Raw genomic sequence first — 10975 nt, 5'->3', positions numbered from 1 at the left:
ATTGCTACTGTCTGAGCCACATCCTCTAGCTCTAACCGGTCAACAACACTTATTACAGCGCATGCGGTTTGTTCATCACCATCTCCCTGTCTGCCGAGACTATGTACCCAGCATGCTTCAGTTAACACAACCTCTTGACATAGTTAAACAAAGTGTTTGTTTGTGTGTATTTGAATAGCACGAACCGCAAAGAATAATTAAGAGCTTCCTCAGCTTTTATGATAATGCAATAATAAGCACCGGTGTGTCCAGTGGCTATTTATTCTGTCTTTAGTCTCACCCTGGGTTCCAGCTCCGCCATCCTCCTTTTTCCTTAGCAATCAGTACACAGGAAGGAGTGATAAGACACATGTTGACTCACAAAACTAGGGAATGTGGAGTAAAAGGGAAAACAGGCACAGCTCGTCTTCCTTTGTCCGTCTCTCTCCCCCTTTGTTGCATTGCTGATAAGACAGCATCCCTAATACATGCTAAGTCCATAAGGTATTGCACTGATGGGAGTGAGAGAAACAGCAACAGTGGCTGCTTTGTCTGGAACAGAGCGCAGCTCTAACAAGGTGGAGAGGGTGTGTGTTTAAAATATAAATACAGATATGTATTTACTATAAACACAGAATTCTCAGGCCTGTGCCAGATCGGCTCTTTCTCCCATAAGCACCTCACCCAAATGCACACACAGGGCAAAAGCGTTTGGCTCAGAGACAAGCGATGCCATTTCGAACAAACAGAGAGCGAACATTAGCAGTTTGGGGCTCTAAAGTGGGACAGACTCACTGCAAGAATTCTGGCAACTCTGCCTCTTGCCGTTTACTCAGCAGCAGCCGCCGCTGGCTTCCCCTGACTTTTTTTGCCTTATATGGTCACAAGAGGTGGTTGAGTGAGTGTGAGAGAGAGTGGGAGAGAGAGCGAAAGAGAGAGAGGGTGGAGGTGTGGTCTATTGTTTTTCGCGGAAGACGTGTAGGGTTACATGTTGGTCTTTAACCTCTGGTGGCTGTCGTCATCTCTTCAGTCACCTCTTTTCCTCAGTCTGAAAGTATAGGAACTGCATAGGAAGTCATGTGGCGCGGTTGCTGATTATCTGAGGCAGAAGGGGACAAAAGCGGCTGAAATGGTAGAACATTCACAGACATCTCAAAAACTATGCAGGAATGTCTTTCATCCAGCTTACAACAATTGTGTTTGTACATCTGGGCCTTTAGCTTTACGCACACCTGCTTACATAATGCCAGTGGAATTCCTCCCCCTCCTCCTCCTCCCCCTCCTTCTTTTTAAATAATACAAAAAAAAAAATCACTTGATCTCTGATCTGGCTGCTACTGAGTAACTATCAGTGAGCACATCCTTGGGCTTCATTTGCAATGACCTAATCCAAACCAGGACCCGCTGAAAGTGCAGATGACAAATGATGTGACTTTAATGAGCAGTTCTGAAGGCCGTCACTATGATTCTGTCAGCTGTGGGCTCTCTGTAATGACACGCCAGGATGGGAAAGCAAGCGGCCAGGGCTGGGCATGTTTTCTGCTGAGAAAATTACGAGAGATAGAGACGATGATGAGAGAAGGGTCTTTCTAGGCAGGGCAGGTCATCTCCTGTCTGCTTTACCACGAAGCACTCGATTCTTTGAATGGTTCATTAGTGATACAGACTTGCCTCACTCTTGCACTCCAGTCTTTATTGGGCAGGCCCCTCACATTAAAAGTGTTTATATGAGTACAGAAAGTAACATTTTACTTTCTATCCCTCGTCACTGTGAGGTGCAGTGCTACGTAAATAAAGAAATAAATAAAAGCAAGCCCAATCTTACTACTCTGCTGTTAATCATTAACCACATCCAGTGATAAAACAGCTATTTATTACTTTCTTTGCTGTCACCATAGCAACTTACAAGCAAGCAAAGGCTGAACTCACACTCATTCGGACTGGAGAGAGGTAGATAGTTTATGAACAGCACGAATGTGACAGGCTCGAGGGTCAGAGTCCATCTGCCAGGTCGCAGCACATGTCGAGAACATCTCAACCGCGACAGAGGAGGGAAAGGTGGCTGGGCACGGTACGGTACTCTGGCCCAGGTGCAAGAATGAAAACATGCAAAGGTGAAAATTAGAGACACAGACGAGGAGGCAGACACTGTTGATTTGAGGGGGTGACAGAAGGGGGGTAATTTAAGTAGAGGGTGGTGTGTAGGTAGGCATTTCGGTAAAGACTGGATTGTAACAACATGAGTAACACCTGCATGTTCAGACAGAAGGCACAGGGAGATTTGGGGGGATGACGCTGGCATAATACAACTGAAAATCCTCCAGTTCACAACAACAGTCCTTTATATAGTAATTTAAGACCCTGTAACATTAGAGAATTCCCAACAATCCAACATCCTCCTAACTTCCTGAGGGCACAGGTTAGTGGGATCCGTATCCACAGATCAGGAACATGGATGTCTGGGGATACAGAAAGGAAGGGAGAGAAAGAGAGGACAGAAAATAAAAGAATAATGGCTTTTAATGATGTCATATAAATGCAAAGGGAATGAAAGCGAGGAGAGGTGCTCAGTACGTGATACCAGGTCCCCCAGCAGAATCTCCTGATCCAGCCCAAAACATGTGTTTATCCAAAAAAAACAACAACTAACTTTTAAGACTAATCCTGAAATCAGAGAGGGGGTCCATCTCTTGATCCCAACCTTTAAGCTAAGCCATCCCTCCCATTCTATTCTAGAACTATGGCACTAACAAAGCTACATCCTATAGGTACATGATGAAGTGTAAAGACTGCGAGTCGAGTATAGATATGTGGTCTCTCGTGTTAATACTCATTAGCACCTCTTGCTGCGTTGTTTTGGATCAACTGTAGGTTTTTTGGGAAGCCTTTGGAGCAACCTGGCAATGAGGAAATATAATGTTCCAGTTGGGAATATATTCCAGCACCGTGTAATTATTTTAAAACAAGAAACATAAATTGAAAACAGGCACTGGGTCAAAAACAACACAAATGTTAAAAATCAGCTCCCACACAGCGAGGCTCCACTTCTGTCTACAACATGGAAACTGATGGCCCTTCGTCACTTTAGCATCACCATCTTTAGAGAAGAAGGTACATTTGACTGGTTCCTTATTTCCACAGCAGACGGACATGTCCACGTTTCTGATTTGGCACAGATTTTTATAGCGATACCCCTCCTGAAGAAACCTTCCTATTTATCTGGGGTTGAGAATGTTGCTAGGTTAACAGTAGCCTGCGACTCCCCGTGGCTCAGGTTGTGTCACCTCCTGGAGATGAAACCCGGATGTTTCATGTTTTTGATTCATGTCATAATTATTAATTTCTGGTCCCTTAAGTGCCAAGTCTTTGGAGACTTGTGGGGGAGAAGATTCTGACACAGACACTGATGATGACTCGGACTTCAGAGTTTAAAGGATGTGTCTTTTTGAAAACTGACCCCAAGGTTCCCAGATAGGCGAAGTAAGGAGATCCAGAGCTACTTTAACTTCATCCATTAGGTAAGGAAAGCTTAATCCCCTTTAAGTAAAAACAACACAAATATCCATCTGGAGCTTATAACTGCATCCCCCGGGTGCTGTAAAACCAGCTGAGGGAGGGAAACTATGGTATTGCATCAGTGTCATTAGGGACAGCACAGCTCCAAGCCTTTGTCTCCATCTCAACCCCACACACAACCACAAACAATCCGTATAAACAACATCTTTTTACTCCTTTATTACTTCACTTGGTCATGTTTCTGGTACACAGAGTTCATTTTAGTAATAAACTAAAAATCTTCATCGCAATTCCCGCTCGACTTCAGTTTTACAGTCAGGAACAGGAGAGAAACACGTGCGCCTTCCTTTCTCACAGTATTAGGCATAACAGTGTAAAATGACTGTGTGCGACTCTGTGATGTTAGAGAAACGTTGCCCTCGTGTGGACACGAGCAGGATCTACATGTAACACTGTCACCAACCTCATTCAGTATTGTCAGGTTGCAAGTTAAATTCCCTGCACCGCGAAAACTATAAATGTTCATCCAACATTGTACACAATGAGTGCAGTAGAGCACATTTATTTTCCATCCAAACTTAAGAGTTTTTACAGAAAACTGTTACACACCAGCTTAGCGAGAGTAGTCACATTATGAAAGAACGTGGAACTGCTGCAAAATGGAGCACACACCCATCGCTTGACTAGTAACAAAAAACACAAGAGGGAGACAGAGAGAGAGCCCGAAGAGACAATGCACAGCTAAAGCAACATGTCAAGGGATAGGTGTGAGCATTTGAGAGTCTGCCAGCTGTAATTGTGGTTAGGTTTTGTTTACTTAATAGTGATTGCTAAACAGGCTCAAAATGGCAGCCCAGGGCTCGCCGGCCGTGCCAGAATCAGAGAGAACAGCATGAGAATGACGATGGTGGGGGTATGGCTGGGTGAGGACAGGTGGATTTCATTGTCCAATGACTTTGCTGACAAATGAGTCCAGCTCATCATCATCTTTGATCCCCACAAAGTGATCGACGACGTCACCTCCCCGCATGGCGATGACTGTGGGAACAGCAGAGACCTGAGGGCAGACAAGGCGGCGCATTGTAAGACAGAACTAGTGACACTTTGACTTAACATCAATATCATAAATATGATGATAGAATTCTACATCCAAGCACAGCAGAAATTAACCAAACAGGAGGACAGGAGTGCCATAAAGATATACTTAAACTAGGTCTCACCCCATATTCAATGGCCAAATCTGTGTGGTCATCTATGTCAACTTTTGCCATGGCAACGCGACCTTTCTGTTTTGCAACAGCTTTCTCCAACCTTGGTCCGAGGATCTTACAGGGACCACACCACCTAAAAAACACAAAACAAAAGGAGACAAACAGTATTAACTTATTTTAAACAAAACAATAGAGCTCTCTCCCACAGCACACATTAAACTAGTCAGAGAATTAAAAGCACAGATGTCGTTAACACCAATTAACATCTTTCAGTGCAAGGGCGTAGTTAGACTTTGAATACTAGGAGAAGCACAGGGCAAGAAATGCACATAAAAGCTTGTAAAAGGAGCCGGTTTAAGGACTTGGTATATTGCATGCTGGCTCACTGTAATGGCATGCTGGGAAACCTGATGAAAATGGGCCAATGCTTACACACAGTTACACTTTCCCAGCATTAATAAATAAAAACTCTGAAATTCTGAGGTAGAAAACAAAACTGTGCCATCCTCACATCTACCATCTGATGACCTAGAAACTAAATGAGGTCTGCAGTTTGTTTTAACAGACCTTTCTACTGAAGGATTGTTGATTTGATAGACAGCACTAGACTGTATTAATCCTTCTTGTTATAGCAGCACAAGGGTCAGAAAGGAAAAAGTGAATCAGACATATATTAGAAAGTAATAAAAATAAAACAGAAATCAATAAAGTATAAGATTAATTTATACCATGTAGAAGTTCTATGTACTACATAAACCAAAAAACATGTCACAGACATTTTTCTGATTGGCAGGTATTTCTCCTGTGTGGGTACGGTACAGTGTGACTGCAGCCAGGATGAAGGATCTGTCATTTCAGTGACTTTAACAGAAATCTGATGCTATACGATGCATCCTTACTGCAGCAATTTCTGTAACTCTGTTGTTCTAGTTCTGGCTGCAGACTTCACTGTTTGTGCACTTCTAAGTGTTTTGTTCCATTTTAAGGCTAAAGATCAGAGTTCACGTACATACACTTACATCTGGACCAGTCACCGCACATTTACGTCGAGGTCCTCTTATGCTCACAACTACTAACTGCACAGTAGTTGGAGCCAATAAACAAAAACAAAGGACCGACGATACTACTTCCAAGAGTTATTAGGACCATGAAAACCCTGATGCAATCAAAAAGTACCAATAACACAGCAGAGCCCGAGCTAACAGCCTTTTAAAGATTATAAAATATGAGTAATAATGCATCGTGTACTTCCCTGACATCATTATAACTGGACAAGCCCCCCCCCCCCCCCCCCCAAAGAAAAGCTTTGAGATGACTGTGTTGAAGAATAAAAAGGTGGCTATACCAAATACTGACTCCATTTTTGTTTCACATAGTGTATTTTCATATATATTTGCATGTTTCAATAAAGCACTGCATCCATTTTGCACTTTCCTAACAACATGCAAAGAAATGAAGGGAGACTCAAAACCTTTGCACAGCATCGTATTACAAGGGAAAGGAAAAGTAGGGCAGAAAAAAAGTCCCCAGTGTTATTTCAGTAACCGCTGTGAAAGAGAGCTAGTATTTAGTAAAAATGTCTTGTGTGAACAAGGCCTGTGGGCTGTATTAATGACAAACAACCTAACAGCTGTGAAGATGCACTCCTATCTGTGAGACATGCTCTGTCTACTGTGGACTTTTGAGCAGCTGTCGTGTAAGCTTACAGGACTTGAGAGTTTAAGTCACCACTGTACATGTATATATTTTTAACAGCACATGCTGTATGTAACACTTGCAGTGTTTTAAAGAGGCGGGGCAGCTGTGGAACAAGGTCTTTTCCAAGGAAAGCGTGTACAAACGCAGCCAAGCGTCAGCAGATATTTTGACTGAACTGAATATTATCTACATTTGCAAAGCAAATCTGTATCTGCATAACTGCAAAGAGCTTTAGCACCAAGGTGACCAGGGTGGGACTGTTTTTCATCCATTTATATTATCCCTAGTTTTATTTAATACGTCCATACAGTCACTCTCCTTGGGCTCCCTGAGGTACTCACTGTGCATGAAAGTCCACTAGCACGGGCAGTTCGCTGTTGATGACCCTCTCTGTAAAGTCCTCGCTGTCCTGCACATTGAAGGAGACTTCTCGGCGGGAGGTGTGAGGCAGGGCGCGAGGCAGACTTCGTGACGGGGAGAGGAAGGAGACCCGGGTTGTACTGGACTGAAGGGATGTGGAATAACAAGAGGAAGCAACGGAGGCAGTGGATGTGGGGAGGCAGCGGATATCGTTCACAGACAGTGTCCAGAGTCTTCGTAGCACGAGCCTGTGAGCCATCTTTGCACAACAGGCAAAGATACAGAAGATAAGTGTTACTTATTCTAATATTAGTATTGCATTTCAGATACTTCTGATTATAAGATTAAAAAATAATAAGAAGAAATGTATCCAAAACCGCTATAGGTCCCATATGTTTAAAAGTAAACATAATGAATCCACTCTTAAACCCTGCCTGAGCTTTACAAACTGGCACCAGTTACTTGTCAGGACTAAAGTTAGAGATATATGAATTACATGGTGACACCCACAATGTTTATTTCCAGCTCCATAATTTCATTCTTGACTTGTACAAAAGTAGTTTTGCATAATTTACTATTCTAAATAACATTTTTTTTTTTTTTTTAAATAGGCTTAAGATCCTTTTTTCCCCCCTTATGCTGCACTTGGTATAAACTGTCGAAATAGTGATACTCCCAGTTTATCCAGTACCTGAAACAAGGTATTTAAGCTCCTCTTCCTTTAAGCCAGTGGTTCTCATACTATGCTGTGGTGTTCCTGCTGGGGCACCTAATCAGTGCACATGGTGCAGGTGGGGCATGGATAAAGTGTAATAAAAAACAAATAAATCATATTTATGTGTGAATGTGAGTGTGAATGGTTGTGTCTATTTGTTAGGCCTGCGACAGACTGGCGACATGTCCAGGGTGTACCCTGCTAGCTGACAAAGACTCATTCACACTGATTGCAACATGTTGGCAGTCTGTCTGTATTTATATGTTAGACAACAGTTATCCCCTAAACTTCAACAATCTCTCTCAAAGTGACTGCACTCAGTCCAAATCAGACTGCAACTGTTTGCAGAAAGGTTACGTCCCATCAGGTGACCTGCGCAATCAACTTCTGATCAAAAGTGGTTGTGTGGTAACCATTTAATCACCACCAAGTTGTAGTACATGAAAAAATTCAATACAATCACCAGAAAGTCACCCGTGTAGATGTAAGGAGGTTGCTGTCCTATTTTTGTTCGTGTGACTGAGCCATTAGCTTGCTCTGCATTAGGAGGCATCTTTGTAAAGCTAAGTGCAACCGGCGTTTGATGGTTTATCAGTTGGGCTGATTTAATGCAAGTTTGCTCGGCTCATCTCATGACGTGAGCCTTCTTGTTCATAGTATTTTAATTTTTTAATTCATTTATCAATACTTGCTGTTCCTGTATCAGTGCAATAATGCAACACAAAATATCACAATACAATGTTGTATTAACCCCCCCACCACACACACACACACACACCTCTACATGAGAATGGTGATATGACCTGCTTTCTTTGACATCATATTGTCATCAATGCTGTTTGAACTGAGGTTTTGGCTCCCAGGGGGATTACCTGTATATGCACAGACCTTTTTATTTGTAACTTTGGCCATGTTAAATATAAGCATTCGCCAACAAATTCAGAAAAAGCACAATAGGTTTGCTTTTAACACATAAGTAAAAAAAATAAATTAGCTAAACCAGGTAATGGATATTTTCTTATGTCAGCAAATTGCTCATTTCAAAAACTGGAACTACTGGAAATGGTCCGTGTGGTTTAAGCAAAGGAGCTGTCTGGATAGATGGGATAGGAGGCAACAAATACTGGACTGATTTGTATTCGTACACACCTGACACATCTGTCAGGCAAGTTGGAGAAAAAAGTTCAAGGAATAAGATAAGATAACCTTTATTAGTCCCACACGTGGGAAATTTGTTTTGTCACAGCAGGAAGTGGACAGTGCAAAAGTTATGACGCAAAAATTAGAATACAATAAGAATAAATACAGTACACAGCTGTACAGAATAGAATAATATACTATATACAGTAGAATAAAATAGAATAATCATTTGGACTGCTTTTAAGGAAAATTATATTTTTTTTAAAAAATCAGTAGTTAGAACTTCTGTAATGCTACTTTCTGGAGGATTTTAGATTCAGTATTATTTAATTAAATATCAGGATCTCAGCTGCTGGCCCAAGAACAAGCGCTGAGGTCCACTTGGGTTTAGATCAGGGGTAGGGAACTCCAAGCCTCGAGAGCCGATGTCCTGTAGGTTTTAGATCTCACCTTGGGTCAACACAAATTAATCAAATGATTAGTTCATTACCAGGCCTCTGGAGAACTTCAAGACATGTTGAGGAGGTAATTTAGCCATTTAAATCAGCTGTGATGGATCAAGGACACATCTAAAACCTGCAGGACACCGGCCCTTGAAGCCTGGGGGTTCCCTACCCCTGGTTTAGATGATTATGACATCTTTTCTCCTTTTTTGCAGAAAAAACCTGCAACGTGCTGTGTGCGGGATAAATAATCACTTCGAGTATCCTCTATAATACACTCACAGCTGACATTGTTTTGAATCACTTAGTGAAAAACTTCTAGTCTCACACGGTTTAAGCTCTCGAGCACGAGCTGTCTAATGAAGAATCAGCGCTAATTAACGTGATTAGGGCTCGTGAGCGTCATATAACGAGTGACGTGAACAAACGAGTTTATTGGCAGAACACACTCAGCCACGTTGCCTTGTTGAGAAACACTTTCTTAATCCCACGATGGCTAAAGAGCTTTAAGTATTCAGCATTTCCCCACTGAGAACGGCTCACTCCCCTCCAGCTCTCTGAGGGGTTTTCTCGGCCTGACATCTTGTGTTTGACGCTTTTCTACCGGCAGCTCGCGTGCTCCATTAATCTACGTTACGCATGAGTTTGCCCTCTTCGTCCTCCTCCTCCTACTTCTCCTCCTCTTCCTCCTAAACCTTCCCCCGCCGCTGCCTCCTCGCGTAAAGCAGCACGCGAACACCGAAACCGGACACTTTGAGAATAACACGTTCTCAAATGTCACACACATTAAAACACGCGCCCGCATTTTCACAGCTTACCTCGCTTCTTCTGTCGGCGCTATTCTTGATCTTGGCCTCGCGGACCAATGAAGTACTTCCGTTTTGGTGCCGCAGAAAAAAAGGGAACGACGACACAGATCAGTGAGTGGCGCCACCGGCTGGCCAGGTTGGGAAGCACAGGGTCGGATTATCAGCGTAGCATACTTTTATCTACTATATATTAACCTGACAGCTAGTTTTAGTTGTAGTTTATAGTAGGTCTATGTTAAAATATAATTAGAAGCATCATTAATATTAATATTCATATTAATATGAATAATAATATGAAGAAAATTCATTAGTAAAGATTAGCAAGTGTAACTTGTAACTTCCAGTAACAAAGTTTGTATGATGTTTGTGTAAGATGTTTAATTAACCATCCATTTACTAAACAGAGAAACAGCCTGTCTATGAAAAAATAAAATACACTAAAAATAAAATAAATTTGCTATTTATTTTTTATGTATTGTATGTATTTACGTAAAGGTACAATGAAAATAAAATGCTATTCTATTACTGAGCTTAAAAATAAATGCTGCTGCTGGAACTCAAAGACAGACATGACTACTTTAAAAACACCTTACCTTAAACTTTATGTACTTGTCAGTAAGAATGCTGTAAGAAGCACAGATTGATTCATATTTCTGGCGGAGCTCAAATTGAGCAGTCCATTTCTAATGACTTGCAGCACAATGGATTTTGCATATTGTGCAAGATTTGACTCTACACTGGTCTGACACCGCAGGTAGAGTGCATTGTCCAGCCATCTTCTTTCACTATTGCACTATTGCAGAGCTAACACAGAGAGGCAGATAACCATTCACCCCCTACCAACATTCAAGAGTTGCCAACCAACCTCATCCATGCATGTCTTTGGACTGTGGGAAGAAGCTAGAGTACCCAGTGAGAACCCATGCAAGCCGGGGGCGAATATGCAGACTCCATATAAAAAAAGACCACCTTGCTGTGAGACATCAGTACAAACCATTGCACCACGGTGGTGTTGTTGGATGAAGTCTGTCAGACATGGGCAAATGGTTTCCCTTGTTTCTAATCACTCTCCTAAGCTAAGTACACAGTCAGCTTCCAGTGGCT

The 10975-nt window shown here is 42.1% G+C and overlaps 1 protein-coding gene across 1 annotated transcript; it reads right to left on the bottom strand.

The window, feature by feature from the left end:
• Positions 1-3699: 3699 nt before the first annotated feature.
• txn2 (thioredoxin 2) lies at positions 3700-10011 on the bottom strand. The gene is made up of 4 exons (XM_004562938.5): positions 9881-10011; positions 6746-7023; positions 4716-4839; positions 3700-4552 (listed from the first exon to the last, which is right to left on the bottom strand). The coding sequence occupies exons 2-4, from the start codon at positions 7021-7023 to the stop codon at positions 4436-4438; spliced, it is 519 nt and encodes a 172-aa protein (XP_004562995.3). The 5' UTR covers positions 9881-10011; the 3' UTR covers positions 3700-4435.
• Between the last annotated feature and the right edge of the window lie 964 nt (positions 10012-10975).

This window comes from Maylandia zebra, linkage group LG4, assembly GCF_041146795.1.
Source record: "Maylandia zebra isolate NMK-2024a linkage group LG4, Mzebra_GT3a, whole genome shotgun sequence".
NCBI classification, from domain to species: Eukaryota; Metazoa; Chordata; class Actinopteri; order Cichliformes; family Cichlidae; genus Maylandia; species Maylandia zebra.
Note: the sequence above shows the minus strand (reverse complement) of the source record. Positions and strands in the feature narration are given on the sequence as shown.

Excerpts from the sequence above, each read along its gene's own strand:
- txn2 (XM_004562938.5), bottom strand. The coding sequence starts at position 7,023 with ATGGCTCACAGGCTCGTGCTACGAAGACTCTGGACACTGTCTGTGAAC. Across the intron at positions 4,840-6,745 it reads CTAGTGGACTTTCATGCACA|GTGGTGTGGTCCCTGTAAGA; the intron begins GTGAGTACCTCA and ends TGTGTTTTTTAG. Across the intron at positions 4,553-4,715 it reads ATTTGGCCATTGAATATGGG|GTCTCTGCTGTTCCCACAGT; the intron begins GTGAGACCTAGT and ends GTCTGCCCTCAG.